General features: G+C 44.1%; 1 protein-coding gene across 1 annotated transcript in view; it reads right to left on the bottom strand.

Moving 5' to 3' along the window:
- Positions 1-17,223, bottom strand: part of ASTN2 (astrotactin 2) — a 925,983-nt gene that overhangs the window by 518,711 nt on the left and 390,049 nt on the right. Inside the window, exon 10 of the mRNA XM_063432386.1 lies at positions 875-1,041. Coding sequence (XP_063288456.1) covers positions 875-1,041 — 167 coding nt within the window. The remainder of the gene's footprint in view (positions 1-874; positions 1,042-17,223) is intronic.

Here is a 17,223-nt window from a genome sequence, read left to right as displayed (position 1 = left end):
AAAAAAATCACTTGTCAGCCTCAGTCTGCACCCTCTGTTCCCCCAGGCACAGGCCATAAAGGAAACACACACAATGTACACTGAGGGAGGGGGGGGGGGGGGGGGGGCTGTCTCCCCATCACGCTCTGTGTAGGAGCACATGACTACCCGGCACTCAATCTGACACTGCACGCGCCAGAGAGCCTGGTTTATTTGTCCCAAGTTAGCCTTTGAGTTTGACATGTTTGTTGTAATCAATGGCATAGTACTCCACAAAAGTCATCCTCCCCACCAGATGTAAATGTAATCAATGCACAAGATGTCCTTGGGAGGTTGGTTCCTATTTATCAGATTCAAATTGGTATTTTGATAGTGATTATGAGAGACATCACTGCAGAGTATCCGAATTGCTATCTACTGCCTGGAAATAATTATTATAGTCCTCTTGTCCCTGTCTAGTCAGGGCTATAGGGGCTAATAAAATAAAAAAATAAAAAAAAATGAGAACATTCTAACTTTTTGTTTACTGTTTTGTGCACATTTGCTGATGCCTAACTTTCTAATGATTGCACCACTCACAATCTGTGGAATAAATAAAATACAAATAAATGTAGACAGCATTCAAACCAGTCGGTTTATTTACTTAATACCAGTTTCTGTGAGAAACTACTTAGTGATGCTCAGGTATTTTAAACCAGTGGCAAAGTGTATTATAGTTTGCATGCATATCACTACAGGGTGCATATCTGTTGGCTTTGCTTTTTACTTCTGGATTGCTCTCTCTGCCCATCTTACATCACTATTGTCCTGTATCTGTACTTATTTTCTAAATAATTCCTCAACCCACTCCCTCATTGTTCTATCACTACTCTTTATGTTAATTTTCCTGTCTTACCCACAGTACATGTATATGGCACTCTCATGAGGTTCTTCTGGGAGAGGAACTATTTGTTGCAAGCAAAGTTGTTCACAGCCACCATTGGATCCATCTGAGCAGTCAATTCCTCTGGAATAATCAAAACAACCACTTCCATCCTTCATTGGTCTCAGGCCTTTAGGGCACTACGAGGGAAAAGGGTGACAGTTTTACAATTAAGAATAAGGAAAAATCAAGGTTCATATTTTAGTACATTTTATGGTATAATTCCTCCCTTCTCCAAATCACCATAAAATCTAATTTCTCCTACCTCAATCGGTCATCCATCGAAACACCACATTTACTACCTGTAAAATCCATCCTACCTCAGGAATCAGGAGTCAGGCATCAAGTATATAAACTCCTGAAAAGTAATACATTATCAAATATGGGAATATAAAAGGATGGATTTTATATTTGATGCATTATGTTGTGATTTTGTGTGCTCTGAAACCTATATAGCCTCTATTTAAAAAGAGAGAAGATGGAGTTGAGAAGGAGGGAGGATTCAGCTTAGAAAGAGAGAGTTTAGAAATGTGGCAGACAGAGAATGGAAGGTGACAGTAGGGAGTTTCCCCCTACTCCCAAACTCCACCCTCCTAAATACCATCATACCTCCTTCTAAACTCCATTTCCCCTCCTTCAACTCAATATTCTAATCCCCCTAAACGTCATCATCCCTAAGGTATTGGGCTTTGGGAGCCATACAAAAATCACAACATAATCCATTAAACACCAAAAGCACTCTTATATAGGATTTATTCATTGTGAAAAAAAAACAGTTTTGTTGAATCCCTGGGGACCGTTATTTCATATGATATTCATGTGTTTGCCCCCATTCAAGCTGTGGCCGGAGACAACCCCAGACAACTAAGATGGAGCTTGGCGCTGCAACCCTATAATTTTACTATGCAATATCGCTCTGGGAAGCAGAACGCCAATGCTGATGGGTTGTCCCGGCAGAACAGAACTGGAGAAATAACACTGTCATCCGGACATCCCCCTAGCCGACCCATTAGAATCTAAGCGGGCATGCCGTTCCATGGGACAAAGGGGGGGGGGGGGGGGGGCATTGTGACAAAACCCCTGTTTTGTCAAATCCCTGGAGGCAGTCATTTTGTATGATATTTGTGTGTTTGCCCCCTTTCGTGCTTTTATTAAAATAGCCGAACTAACTCCCGAACCATCAGACCACCTACAATGGTTGTGTGCAGCTCATTAACCACCCAGCCATTGTGGTTAACCACACGTATTTGTCGAACGGCTGGGTGGTCAGCGTTTGTGTGTCGAACAAGTGACGGCAGCCATTTTAAATTGTCGAACGTTCAGGGGTAGATTGTTGTTGACGCTATGGAACTATTTTCGGACACATATTCAGACGAACACTGCTGAGGTTTACCAACATCCATCCCATATGTTTATTAGTGCACGGACACTATACCGTTCGGGACTTTTTAACATACAAAATAGACCGACCCCAGGTAGCTGAAATCATGGAGCTATTTTCGGATACATTTTCACGAACAACCGGTGAACTAAATATTTTACCTGATGGCATTTGAACGGTGTTGTGGGATCTGAGCGCCATTCAACTATATTATGCGCTCAGATACAAGCTATCTGGGGGTATGTTGAACATGGGGACTCCGTTCGGCAAAATGTAAGTTATGGATTTTAATGCAGTTTTGTTATAATGTAAAAAGAAAATGTTTCTCTCTACCTGGAGATAATTATGTTTACTCCAACCACTTAAGCCAATTATCTCCAGGATAGAGAGGAGGGATTTCACTGTTTGTGTGGGTGTGTTTAATATTGTATTGTAAAATGATTGGTTACTGTATTTTGTGTCACAGTCTTCCACAAGGTCCCTGTGGGAGTAACCCTTGCTGGAAGACCATCACAAAAGGCCAAGCTGTGGCCAGCATTAAACCAGATCGTTTTACCCCTTTATGAAGTCTTGACTCATGTTTGGGGGATTGGGAGTTATAATCACTACTTTGCTTTCATTCAGCTGGGATTTTGGGAGAAGCTACAAAGATAGTTCCTACAGGGATAGCAGGATCTGTTACACTGGTGGCAAGCGGCGGGATTTTCTCCTGAATGGATATACCGAACCGAAACAAGTAGTGAATGGTGCATAGATACAAATGGCTGAAACGAACAACGATGAAAGAGCTGCTGGAAGCTCGAGGCATAGAGGCAGGCAACAAGCCGAAAGCCACGATAATAGCCAAACTACTGGAGAGCGATCAAGCCAGCGAACAACAAATGACGAATATGGAGGAAACTGAGTTCCAAAGGTATGTAAAGTGGAGACTTAGCCTGGTGGGACCTAACCCTACACCGAAGATCATGGTACAGATCATGGCACAAGCCACGGAAGCACATAATTTCTGGAAAGCCCAAGAGACCAGAGACAGATCACCACCTGTGGATATATTGCCGCTATCTGGATCTACAATGGGGCGACCACGCAAGATCAACTATGCTGCATTTAAAAGCTTCATAGAGGGTGAGATGGGCATTGATACTTATTTACAGGATTTTGAGAGACAATGTGTGTTAGAAGATTTGGAGAGGGCTAATTGGGCTGCAATATTAAGCAGCAAATTGTCGGGCAGAGCAGCGGAAGCATTTAGAGCTGTGCCTTATGGGGAAATACAAAATTATGAAAAGATAAAAGAGATTCTGTTGGCTTGCTACACTGTAACACCTGAAGCTCACAGAAGAAAAAAATCGGGCCCTCAGGAGACAGGGCAATGATTCATATACTGAGTGGGCATTTTGTATGCACCACGCCACCAGTAATTGGATGCAGGGATGCCAGGCGGATGCCCTACAATCAATACTGCTGGAGCAGTTTTATGACTACACCTCAGCTGAAAGTTCAGAGACTGGGTCAGAGACAGGAAGCTGCAGGCCGTGGAAGAAGCAGCAAGACTGGCAGATGAATTCCATGAGAGAAGACGGATGGATGGTAACCAAGAGCCAACGGGATTTCGCTCCCTAACTTATCCTACAACTACAGCGACAACGCAGAGGACAACACCACCAGTGAGCAACCCTAAAACTGGGTACCCAAAAATTCACCTAAGTGTTATCGGTGCAAACAAGCGGGGCACATTAAAGCGGCACTGTCATGCCGAACTTACCTTTCCTCAATCTCTTCCTCTTCTCCCCCTCTCTCGGGATCTGTTATTCTTTTCTTCCTGTCTTCTTTAGTTTTCTTTAAAATCATAAGACAAAGTAGGGACTCTGTCTTATGGAGGATTCCTCCGCTTGACCAGCTCTGACCAGCGGAGGAGCAAAGTGTGCTTCATTTCCGCTGGTCAGACCAATTTTCCCATGATCCCTAGCTTTCCTCCCAGTTCCCACAATGCTTCCTGTCAGTATTGCCGAACGTCCTGTCACTTAGACAGAACGCCGGCAAAACTGCCGAATTGCATCCTAACAGAATGAGAAGAGTTTCTCCATTGGTGTTAGGATGCAATTCGGTACTTTGTTCGGATCGGAATTTCATTCAAATGAATGAAACTCCGATCCTATTCATTGCTGTGGCTGCATCTTGCAGCCGCTTAGTAGATAACTCCCTAATTCCCACGGTATCAGGGAGCTATCTACTAAAAGGCTGAAAGACCTAAATTGGTCTTTCAGCCAAATTTACTAATACTAAGTAAAAATGACTTGGTATTAGTAAATAATATGCCCCTACTCGCTATACCGCGAGTAGGGGCATGTCTAGTAAGCAGTGAGCAGCCTGTGGCTGCTCACTGTAAAAATAAAATAAAATAAAAATATATTGCCCCCCACCCCTAAACGACGGGTGGGGGCTGTAAAGTAAAATAAGGGAGGGAGACCTATTGTCCCCCCCCGGCCCCCACCCCTGAGCGGTGGGTGGGGGCCATAAAGATAATGAGGGGGGGGACCTACTGTCCTCCCCCCGGCCCCCACCCCTGGGCGGCGGGTGGGGGCAATAATAGTAGTAGGGGGGGGGACCTACTGTCCTCCCCCCGGCCCCCACCCCTGGCCGGCGGGTGGGGACCATAATGGTAATAAGAAGACCTATTGTCCCCCCCCGGCCCCCACCCCTGAGCGGTGGGTGGGGGCCATAAAGATAATGAGGGGGGGGACCTACTGTCCTCCCCCCGGCCCCCACCCCTGGGCGGCGGGTGGGGGCAATAATAGTAGTAGGGGGGGGGACCTACTGTCCTCCCCCCCCGGCCCCCACCCCTGGGCGGCGGGTGGGGGCACTAAGTAAATTTCCCCCCCCATCAAGGTGACTAGGGGTGCCCAAGCCCCTAGTCACCCACCCCCACCCAAATAAAAAATGCCCCTACCTACCCCCCTCACCCTAAAAAATAGTGAGGGGGGAATAAAATTGCTAACCTGTAAAGTAAAATTAAACTTACCATTTGACGTCTTCCTTTTTCTAAAATCTTCATTTTTCAGCCCCAAAAAAGGCCAAATAAAAAACCACCATAGCCGTCGAACTAAAAATAAAATAAAAAACCCGAGCGCAAAAAAAAAAAAAAAAAAAACCCGACGAAAAAGAAAAAACCCGAGCGCACAAAAAAATAATCCATTTTCACCCATGGAGGGCTCCGCGCAGACTGAGCTCCGCAGGGCGGGGCAAGGCTTATAAAGCCTTGCCCCGCCCTGCAATTAGCCTAAGAACACTCTGATTGGTGGGTTTAAGCCAATCAGAGTGCTCTTTGTCATTTTACAAGCGTGGGAAAGTTCTTTGGAATTTTCCCACGCTTGTAAAATGACACAGAGCACTGTGATTGGATGGCTTGAAATCCATCCAATCACAGTGCTCTGTGTCATTTTACAAGCGTGGGAAAGTTCTTTGGAATTTTCCCACGCTTGTAAAATGACACAGAGCACTGTGATTGGATGGATTTCAAGCCATCCAATCACAGTGCTCTGTGTCATTTTACAAGCGTGGGAAAGTTCTTTGGAATTTTCCCACGCTTGTAAAATGACACAGAGCACTGTAATTGGATGGCTTGAAATCCATCCAATCACAGTGCTCTGTGTCATTTTACAAGCGTGGGAAAGTTCTTTGGAATTTTCCCACGCTTGTAAAATGACACAGAGCACTGTGATTGGATGGCTTGAAATCCATCCAATCACAGTGCTCTGTGTCATTTTACAAGCGTGGGAAAGTTCTTTGGAATTTTCCCACGCTTGTAAAATGACACAGAGCACTGTGATTGGATGGCTTGAAATTCATCCAATCACAGTGCTCTGTGTCATTTTACAAGCTTGGGAAAATTCCAAAGAACTTTCCCACGCTTGTAAAATGACAAAGAGCACTCTGATTGGCTTAAACCCACCAATCAGAGTGTTCTTAGGCTAATTGCAGGGCGGGGCAAGGCTTTATAAGCCTTGCCCCGCCCTGCGGAGCTCAGTCTGCGCGGAGCCCTCCATGGGTGAAGATGGATTATTTTTTTGTGCGCTCGGGTTTTTTCTTTTTCGTCTGTTTTTTTTTTTTGCGCTCGGGTTTTTTATTTTATTTTTAGTTCGACGGCTATGCTGGTTTTTTATTTGGCCTTTTTTGGGGCTGAAAATGAAGATTTTAGAAAAAAGAAGACGTTGAATGGTAAGTTTAATTTTACTTTACAGGTTAGCAATTTTATTCCCCCCTCACTATTTTTTAGGGTGAGTGGGGTAGGTAGGGGCATTTTTTATTTGGGTGGGTGACTAGGGGCTTGGGCACCCCTAGTCACCTTGATGGGGGGGGGAATTTACTTAGTGCCCCCACCCGCCGCCCAGGGGTGGGGGCGGGGGGAGGACAGTAGGTCCCCCCCCATTATCGTTATGGCCCCCACCTGCCGCCCAGGGGTGGGGGCCGGGGGGGAGGACAGTAGGTCCCCCCCCTTTTACCATTAGGGCCCCCACCCGCCGCCCAGGGGTGGGGGCCGGGGGCTGGAGGACAGTAGGTCCCCCCCCCTTATTACTATTATGGTCCCCACCCGCCGCCCAGGGGTGGGGGCCGGGGGCTGGAGGACAGTAGGTCCCCCCCCTTATTACTATTATGGCCCCCACCCGCCGCCCAGGGGTGGGGGCCGGGGGGGAGGACAGTAGGTCCCCCCCCTATTACTATCATGGCCCCCACCCGCCGCCCAGGGGTGGGGGCCGGGGGGTGGAGGACAGTAGGTCCCCCCCTTATTACTATTATGGCCCCCACCCGCCGTCCAGGGGTGGGGGCCGGCGGGGGAGGACAGTAGGTCCCCCGTCCCCCCCTTATTACCCTTTTTTTTTTTTTTTTACAGTGAGCAGCCACAGGCTGCTCTCTGTTTAGTGGACATGCCCCTACTCGCGATATAGCGAGTAGGGGCATTGGGGAGATTTTAATCTCCCTTGTGCTATTATGGGGGTCATATTGACCCCCATAGAGTGAGGAGGGGACCTAGGGGGCTTATGAAGTGGTGGGGAGCACTGCTCCCTGCCGCTTCTGTCTTTACATATTACAAGGAGGGAGCTGCACGCCGGTAGCTCCCTCCTTGTAATAAAAGCGAACAAACAAACGAACACTGATACACAGTGTTAGTTTGTTCATCTGATTTTTTCTATTCATTCATTCGTCTGTCTGATGAATGAATGAATAGGTGAAATTCCCGTTCGCATGTCCAGATGTTTCACTGGGCATGTGCGGGAATCTCAGGGCTATCTAGTGTGGGTAGATGACGTGTCCCACAGGGACTTCACCTACCCACACAAAGATGGCGGCGCCCTGAATATAGATCGGGGCAGAAAATAAAGAATAAAAAATAGGTAATGTGGGGGGCATAGGGGCATAGGGGCATTTGGGGGTGACTAGGGGGTCGATTGGATGTAGTTGAGGCGGGAGGGGGGTTAAAAAAAAAAAAACGGAATTCGGCATGACAGTGCCGCTTTAAGCCCAATTGCCCGCAACATACTGCAGACCGATGAGGGCGAACACCAGCACCACCAACAAAAGCAGCAGCACACTGTGTACAGGAGGATTACAACCCCCTGTCCAAGGATCACCCAGTAACAGCACTGAAAACTGGTCCATGTTACATGAGGTGACCCTCATACAAGCTGCTGAAGATAACCGGTCTCATCACCGCCAGTCCGTGAAATTGAATGGACAGGAGGCTAGAGGGCTGAGAGACAGTGGGGCCACAGTCACCCTGGTACAACCTCAAAAGGTCAAACCCTCGCAACATACTGGGCACACCATTGCTGTAAGGGTCGCCGGAGGAGCGATACACAAACTGCCTACGGCTCGAGGACACATGGACTGGGATACTGCGGTCAAGTTCGTGGAAGTGGACATCATTCCAGATTTGCACGTGGAAGTACTATAAGGAAATGATTTGGGGTGCTTGACGTCCCAATTTGTAGCACCCACCCCGGAAGTAGTGTTACCTGTCACTACCCGGCAACAGTCCAGAGCTATGGATGCCTCCCACTCACCCGATGACCAGGTAAGCAATAACCCCCTGACAGTTAACCCTGACCATGTCCCATACTGGGGGGGCCCCACAAGACTTTGGGCCGGGCCAGCGGGAAGACCCCACACTAAGAAGGTATTGGAGGGAGACAGACAAACCCCAAGGAGACTTAGACCAAGCAAGGTTCACCTGGGAGAAGGGCTTACTATACCGGGTGACCGGGGGGACAGAAAGAGGAGCTGGCCAAGTAGCTATGAGACAATTAGTAGTACCCTGTGAGTATAGGGCTGAGTTACTGCGCATCAGCCAGGCCACTTACGGATAGCAGACCACTTACAGATAAAAAAGACTAAAGATAGACTCACCCAGTCCTTCTTCTGGCCAGGAGTAGCCAGGGAATTGCAAGACTATTGCCGGACCTGTGACGTATGTCAGAAGGTAGGAAAGAGGGGGGACCATCCCCGAGCAAAGCTGTGTCCTCTGCCCATAATAGAGGAGTCATTTTTCCGGGTGGCCTAGATTTAGTCGGGCCACTTAGCAAAACTAGCCCATCCGGTAAGAAATATATTCTTACCGTGGTGGACTAGGTCACCCGCTATCCTGAAGCAATAGCATTGTCCAATATACATGCGGAGACTGTGGCGGAAGCACTGGTCCAAGTGTTTACCGGGGTTGGGTTCCCTAGAGAGATAGTGTCTGATCAGGGGACCCAATTTTACAGCTGTGGATACCCAGCAGCTCTGGCAGAGCTGTGGGGTAAAACCCATACTGAGTTCCCCATATCACCCACAGACGGATGGCCTCTGTGAACATTTTAATGGCACTCTTAAACAGATGCTGATCACGTTCACAGAGACCTGTCTGAATTGGGAAAAGTTCCTTCCCCACCTGCTGTTTGCGTACCGGAAAGTACCCCAGGAGTTAACGGGATTCTCCCCGTTTGAATTACTATACGGGAGATGGGTCCGGGGACCCCTGGACCTGGTGCGTGAGCATTGGGAAGGAGACATGGGAGACTCCGGCACCCCAATAGTACAATTTTTGCTGGAGCTGAGGGACCGTCTGCAGACTCTGACAGAAACGGTTCAAGAGAACCTGCAGGCGGCCCAACAGCGACAGAAATGCTGGTATGACAGGGGGGCTAGGGATCGTATCTTGGAGGTAGGGCAAAAAGTCCTAGTACTAAAACCCACCAAGACCAACAAGTTGCAGGCCTCCTGGCAGGGTCCCTACACTGTGATAGAAAGGATCCGTGACACCACTTACATTGTGGCAGACTGTTCAAATGAAAGGATCCATTGATCCTTTCATGTGAATATGCTCAAGCCATATATTCACTGTATGCGCTCCCGCTTATGATGACAGTGAAGGTATTCCTTTACCCGACTTACTTCATCAAGAACCTGTAGGGGTAGAACAAGTACAGTTATGCCCCCGCTTGAGCATAGACGAACAAGCTCAGGTTTCCTAGCTCGTAAAGGAATTTGAGGGAATGTTTTCAGCTGCCCCGGGCTATACAACGCTGGCATTCCACAGAGTGGAGACCCCAGGTCAGTTACTCCTAAGGCAACAGTCCTATCGGATTCCAGAAGCAGCGAGGGAAAGTATGTTAAAAGAAATCCAGGATAGGGCTGGAGGTTATAGAACCTTCCCAAAGCCCGTGGGCTTCCCCAGTGGTCCTGGTTCCTAAAAAGGTATCACACGCTTTTGTGTAGATTATCGCAAACTTAACGATAGTATTGTCACAGACGCATATCCCATGCTCAGGGTAGACGAGTTACTTGACCGTATGGCTGGGGGGAATTATTTGACCACTGTTGATCTGCGTAAAGGGTATTGGAAAATCCCCTTGGAGCCTGAGGCCATTCCTAAGTCGGCGTTCGTAACCCATTTGGCCTGTACCAGTTCAAGGTCATGCCATTTGGGATGAATAATGCCCCGGATACCTTCCAAAGGATGGCTGACTGGCTCCTAGAGGGATTTCAGGGCTTCACTTGTGCTTATCTAGATGATTTAGCCATCTTCAGTGGCACTTGGAAGCCCACCTGGACCACATTTTGGTAGTGCTCAAACAGATGCAAACAGCAGGACTTACCCTAAAGCCAGAAAAGTGCCATGTGGGCATGGCTGAAGTCCAATATCTAGGACACAGAGTAGGGTGAGGGAAACAGAAGCCAGAACCCGCAAAAATTGAGGCCATCACCCAGTGGCCCAAACCCTGTACTAAGACACACTTGGCGTTCCTAGGCACCGCCGGTTACTATATAAAGTTTGTACCCGAGTACAGTGGCCTGGCCAAACCCCTGACTGACCTCACAAAAAAGTCCCTACCCCGACAAGTAGTCTGGTTCCCAGAGTTTGAGGAGGCGTTCCAGAAACTCAAGACCGTGTTAAGTGTATCTCATGTGTTGGCGGCACCTGACCATACTAAAATATTTCTTGTTCACACAGATGCCTCAATGTTTGGACTGGGAGCCAAATTAAGCAAGGTTGGTGATGATGGCATGGACCACCCAATGGCATATCTGAGCAGGAAACTGTTGCCACGCAAAGTCAGTTATGCCACCGTTGAAAAATAGTGTTTGGCCTTAGTTTGGACCCTTAAGAAACTGCAGCCTTACCTCTATGGACGCTCCTTCACAGTAATGACAGACCACAACCCTCTAATTTGGCTTAACAGAGTGACCGGAGACAACCCTAGACTACTAAGATGGAGCTTGGCACTGCAACCCTATAGTTTTACTATACAGTATCGCTCCGGGAAGCAGAACGCCAATGCTGATGGGTTGTCCCGGCAAACAGAACTGGAGAAATAACACTGTCATCTGGACATCCCCTAGCCGACCCGTTAGGATCTAAGCGGGCATGCCGTTCCATCAGACCTCCTACAATGGTCATGTGCAGCCCATTAACCACCCAGCCATTGCGGTTAACCACAAGTATTGGTCGAACGGCTGGGTGGTCAGCATTTGTTTGTCGAACATATGGTGGCGGCCATTTTAAATCGTCGAACGTTCAGCGGTAGATTGTCGTCGACACTATGGAACTATTTTCGGGCACATATTCAGACGAACATCGCTGAGGTTTACCAACATCCATCCCATTAATTTCCTAGTGCACAAACACTATACCATTCGGGACTTTTTAACATACGAAATAGACAGACCCCAGGTAGCTGAAATTGTGGAGATATCGTTGGATACATTTTCACAAACAACCGGTGAACTAAATATTTAACTCAATGGCATTTGAACTGTGTTTGTGGGATCTGAGTGTTATTTGAATATATTATGCGCTCCGATCCAAGCTATCTGGGGGTATGTTGAACATGGGGACTCAGATCGCCAAAATAAGAGTTATGGATTTTAATGCAGTTTTGTTATAATGTAAAAAGAAAATGTTTCTCTCTACCTGGAGATAATTAAGTTTACTCCAACCACTTAAACCAATCATCTCCAGGATAGAGAGGAGGGATTTCACTGTTGGTGTGGGTGTGTTTAATATTGTATTGTAAAATGATAGGTTACTGTATTTTGTGTTACAGTCTGTGGGAATAACCCTTGCTGGAAGACCATCATAAAAGGCAGAGCTGTGGCCAGCATTAAACCAGATCGTTTTACCCCTTCATGAAGTCTTGACTCATGTTTGGGGGATTTGGAGTTATAATCACTACTTTGCTTTCATTCAGCTGAGATTTTGGGAGAAGCTACATGGATCGTTCCTACAGGGATAGCAGGATCTGTTACATTAATGTTCAGAAGTTTATATAGTACTAGCTGAGATGTTTATTTTTTAATATATTATGTTTGCGAGAAGATAAATCAGACAGTTGAGCTGTTCTATGCAAACTCCTGAACATATGCCATTGTGTTTATATTTTCTACCTGTGATAATGTATCAATTTCCAGGAGTTTATACATTACCTCACTGTGTTATCCAACTCCTGATGCCTGATTCCTTATACCAGATGTCTGACTCCAGATGCATGAGGTAGAGTGGCATTTACAAGGATGAGTGTGGAGTTTAGTTAAAGGGAGGAGTAATGATTGTGTGTTGGAGGAGATATGAAGAACATCTTAAGATGTACACCACATATTCAAGAGACACTCCACACACCATAACCAGTACACTACTGGTTCTATGTCAAATTGGTTTTGAGAGGATGGATACAAACTGAGGGTCCCCCAGCTTGATGTGACCTTGACCCTTGTTTGCCTAAGGAAGGCTTAGCAACCAAGTAAAATGTATATCATCCATGGTAACTTCTACAGTAGCAATATGCAAGCAAGACCAAACCACTCAAAATAGGTTTGACAAAGAACCAGAGGATGGCATCATAACCACCACAGACAGTTAAAGTTGTCATGCTGCTTAGCGTGCCCCATAAAATACAAATTGTAACACAACCAAACATTGCTTGAATAAGCCATCAAAAGAGAACAGCTGTAAACATACTGTGGAATTTCATAAATTATATACAATATGTGATGAAATGTAAATAGAACTAATATGACATAAAACATGACTACATATACAAAACATGTCCACTTCATATCACACAAACTCTGTTTATTGTTTATACATGCTTTATCACTTGATACGAACATGTTGCAATTGTTAAATGTTGCTTGAATTTCTTTTTAATTCAAGATTTATGCAAGTCCATAATCAACTAGGACTTATTCCCTTATGAAGGTTTAACACCCTCCTAATCGAGTATGAACAGTTATGTGCTTGCTACTTTATGTACTTTGGAAAAAATATCGTGCAAGGAATACATTTAAAACCATAAATTAGCTATCAAGGTCACACTTTGGTAAGAAAACTTGTAAATGGCTCAGGTTATTTTAAAGCCTTAGAGCGAAGATGTTAAACAATTACATTATTAAGCAAAAACAAAACAAAAGTTCAGAAAACTCAATAGTGATTTGGTTAGTCCTGCAAGGTTTGGGCTCACTTGTGCTATTACTGAGAGAATATTTACCATTCACATATCAGACTAATTGCAACAATAAGGACCGTTTAGATTTAACATATTAGCAAATAATATGCAAACCTTGATAATCATTATTGTATTAATATTTTGTCAGTTGACAATAAACATACAGCATATTAGTGAGGCATTTTAAAGGCATTGTACATGTTTGTAGCATCAGCTCACAGAGATCAAATGCAGATATATATGCAAACAAACAAAATGTGTGAACACAACACCAGTGAAAATAGTGATGGTTTGTAAAAAATGGAACTTCCCTGTGTTAGGTGAAGTATCCAGAAAAGGTCCCCAAAGACTTCCTCTTGTCTTCAGCATACATACAAAATAGAGTAGGGGATCATCTGCTAAATACAGATCAAATGCGTTACAAACATAGCGTTTAACTGTGTGAGAGTAAATTAAGATGTATGATTTACAATTGGCCACTCACAAATTGTAAGGTGTAAAAAAGCCTTGAGTGCAATCCTTTTCTTCTGTATTCATCTTCATACTCCCATCAGTAATTTAGAATATTTGCTCAAAAGAGAAAATATATGGAGAGAATAAAGTGCAATTCCAGAGTAAAGTAAAAAAGAAATTTAATAACTTACATATCAGTTAAAAACAATAAGCATATCATATATTTTAATTTATTTATCCAGAATGTTTCTCTTTGTGAAAGTTTCTTGGTCAAATCTCCTCCCCTCTAGTAGGGATCCACATGCTCAATGCCCACGAAGGAAAAATTTGGCCAACAAAATTGGTTGCAAGAATTGCAATGCAGAGGTACTATATGTTTAATCGATTTTTTTCTAATATTATTTTGATGTTCCAATATTCTTTCTTTGAGTTTTCTACAAGTTCTTCCCACATATTGTTTCCCGCATGGGCATTGTAGCATGTAGACTACATTTTTGGTGTTACAATTTTATTTATTTTTTTTATTATCTTTTTAATGTTTTATGTATTATACATAGTAAAACATTGGTTTGAGGTAGCGAATTAACAATAATGATGTTGTACACTATTAGACAATGCAGGAAAAGCAAATGACAACATAAAGTAATAACAAAGTGTGTTTCACAAAGTTCTTAACGTATCGAAGATTATGGTAGGTAGATAATTCTTGTAGACTTGTCTTTCAAAAGGGGTCGTCTTCGTTGAACTTCGGCATAGTTGAAGCATACTTTTAACAACATTAAAACTATATACAATTGAGAATCAACAATATTTAAGCATGTTTAAATCAAATTCTCTGTATCCTGGTTGAAATTCCTAAACTCTCCAGGTCAAGGCCTGGTGAAGAGGCGACCCTCCCCGAAAGGTCGAGAAAACCAAGATAAAATCTGGGGTGGTTCCTAGAGGGGATAAAGAGTGGAGTATGTAGTCGGAGGGAGGGAATGCTGTTAATTTTGGAGATGTGTGGGTAAGTTGTCTGAGTTGACCCTGAGGTTTGTTTACAAATCAGGTTGTCCGTTTTCAGAATTACCATTATATTGATGTGATGGTTTAAATATTGGTTTAACCATTTACCAGTTAAATACATTAAATCTCTCTATATAGATATGTATGTGCTTGTTCATTTGATTTTATAATCGTTTATTAGTTATCCGTTTAAATTTGAATAGTTATCTGTTTAAAATATCTTTGGCCTCTCTTTAGGCAAATAGAAATGTGAAAAGAAAAGAATGAGAAAGAATTGAGAGGGGATGGAAGAAGTCTGGGTGAATTTGTATGAGCTGACAAGGGTATGTATTAGGATTCTGTGTGATTTAATCTCTTCGATCTTCACTACCCACTCACGAATCGAAGGCGGTTTAGGTTGTTTCCAATACTTAGGGATCAGCTGAGAGGCCGCCATTGCAAGATGACGAAACAGGGCTAATTCTTGCTTCATGAGTTGTTGGGGTGGTAGTAAGAGAATATAGTGTTCCGGTATGCAAGAGAAGGTTTTATGAAATATATACTGTATGATCTTGTGGATCCTTTCCTATAATTTGCATATTTTGGGGCATTGCCACCAAATGTGTGCATGGTGAGCATTTGCAGCGCCACATCTCCAACAGGAATCAGGAGACGAGTGGTAGAATTTATGTAGTTTGGCTGGTGTATTATGCCAACGTGTTAGTCTTTTATAGTTGCATTCTTGTGCATATGATGAGATAGAAGATTTGTGGATGGAGAGAAAGGCGGCTTTCCATTGATCTTCATTTAATGTGATTTGTAATTCATCTGTCCATGTCTGAGTGAATTTTGGGAGATGATGTGATTGAGCTTCTCTGAGTAGAGAGTACATAGTTGAGAGGGTTTTTAGATTAGGTGGGTGAGTAGTGCAGAGGGATTCAAATTTAGTGAGATTTCTATTTCCTTTTGGGAGAAGCGATTGTGTGTTGACAAAATGTTTCAATTGACCATAGAAAAAGTGTTGAATCCCAGAATAAGAGTCAGATGCACTGAGATCGCTCAACGGTTTCAACTTGTTCCCTCTCGATGCTTCACCTAATTTCAGGAATGGACCCTCATATTGAAGACCAAACTGTTTACCCGTAGTGCCTTTGTGGAAATGTGGGTTGAGGGTTAATGGGTATACAGGAGAAGGATATGGTGAGATCGTTGTTTGTGTTCTCAATTTGAGCCAAATGTGTATAGTAACCGAGATTGTTGGATGATTGTTCCACTGTCTAAGTAAATGAGTGTCCAGTTGTATCCATGGGATTGACTGCAGAGAAGTTTCTGTAAAACTATTTTCAATCTCCACCCATTGAAGAGAGGTTCTCTGTAGATGAGTCGCTTTGTAATAATTTTCTAGGTCAGGCAGGTTCAATCCCCCTTGTTCTTGTTTCGTAGTTAGAGTTTGATAAGCTAGGCGTGGAGGGTTATGTGCCCAAATAAATTTTATTAGTAGTGATTTCATAGTGGAAAAAAATTTAGATGGGATTTTCAGTGGTATTGTCTGAAGAAGGTAGAGAATACGAGGAAGGATGTTCATTTTAATTATGTTGATTCGGCACAGAAGTCCAAAACAAGGTTTGTGCCAACGATTTAGGTCTTTTGTAATGGAGTCAATCAAAGGCGGGAAATTGAGTGAGTAAGTTTTGTCTATTCTTTTCGGAATATGTATTCCTAGATATTTAATCGATGAGGTTGTCCAATGAAAGGGAAATTTGGATCTGATCAGGTTGCTTGTGTCTTCTGTCAGAAAAACTGGCATAAGATCGCATTTTGTTAAGTTGGCTTGAAAAAAGACAGATTTATGTATGCTTGCATTTCATAAATTATAATAGGAATGGTCGAATGGGGGTCTGATATGGTGAAAAGTAGGTCATCCGCAAATGCTGTTATTTTGTATTTATGGTTGTGGATATGGATTCCTTTAATCAGATCGTTGTCACAAATGCCTTGAAGGAAAGGTTCTAATACCAAGATGAATAGTAGTGGTGATAAAGGGCATCCTTGTCTTGTTCCGTTAGAAATGGATACTGTATTCGAGAATTGGCAGTTAATTATCAGTTTCGCTGTGGGTTTGGAATATATCGTGTCTATCCATTCCATCCATCTAGTATCAAAGTTAAGGTATCTTAGTATATGTTTCATTAGAGACCAATTAACCCTATCGAAAGCTTTCTCAGCATCGATGGCTAGGAGAGCACTTTGGATTTTGTGCGTTTGAGCCCAATGGATGATGTTAAAAATGTTTGTGGTGTTATTTTTCGATTCTCTACCAAGGACAAAACCTGCCTGATCCGGATGTATTAGTGTCTGCATAAAGGGTTTGAGTCTAGTAGCCATAATTTTAGTCAATATCTTCAGATCAATATTGATTAGAGAAATGGGCCTGTAGTTTCCGCACATAGTTGTGTATTTTCCAGGTTTCGGTATTATGGAGATAATTGCCTCGAGGGCTGAACCTGGGATGTGAGAGGCGA

Source organism: Pelobates fuscus, chromosome 9 (assembly GCF_036172605.1).
Source record: "Pelobates fuscus isolate aPelFus1 chromosome 9, aPelFus1.pri, whole genome shotgun sequence".
In the NCBI taxonomy this organism is placed as follows: domain Eukaryota; kingdom Metazoa; phylum Chordata; class Amphibia; order Anura; family Pelobatidae; genus Pelobates; species Pelobates fuscus.
This window is presented reverse-complemented; position numbering and strand designations above follow the sequence as displayed.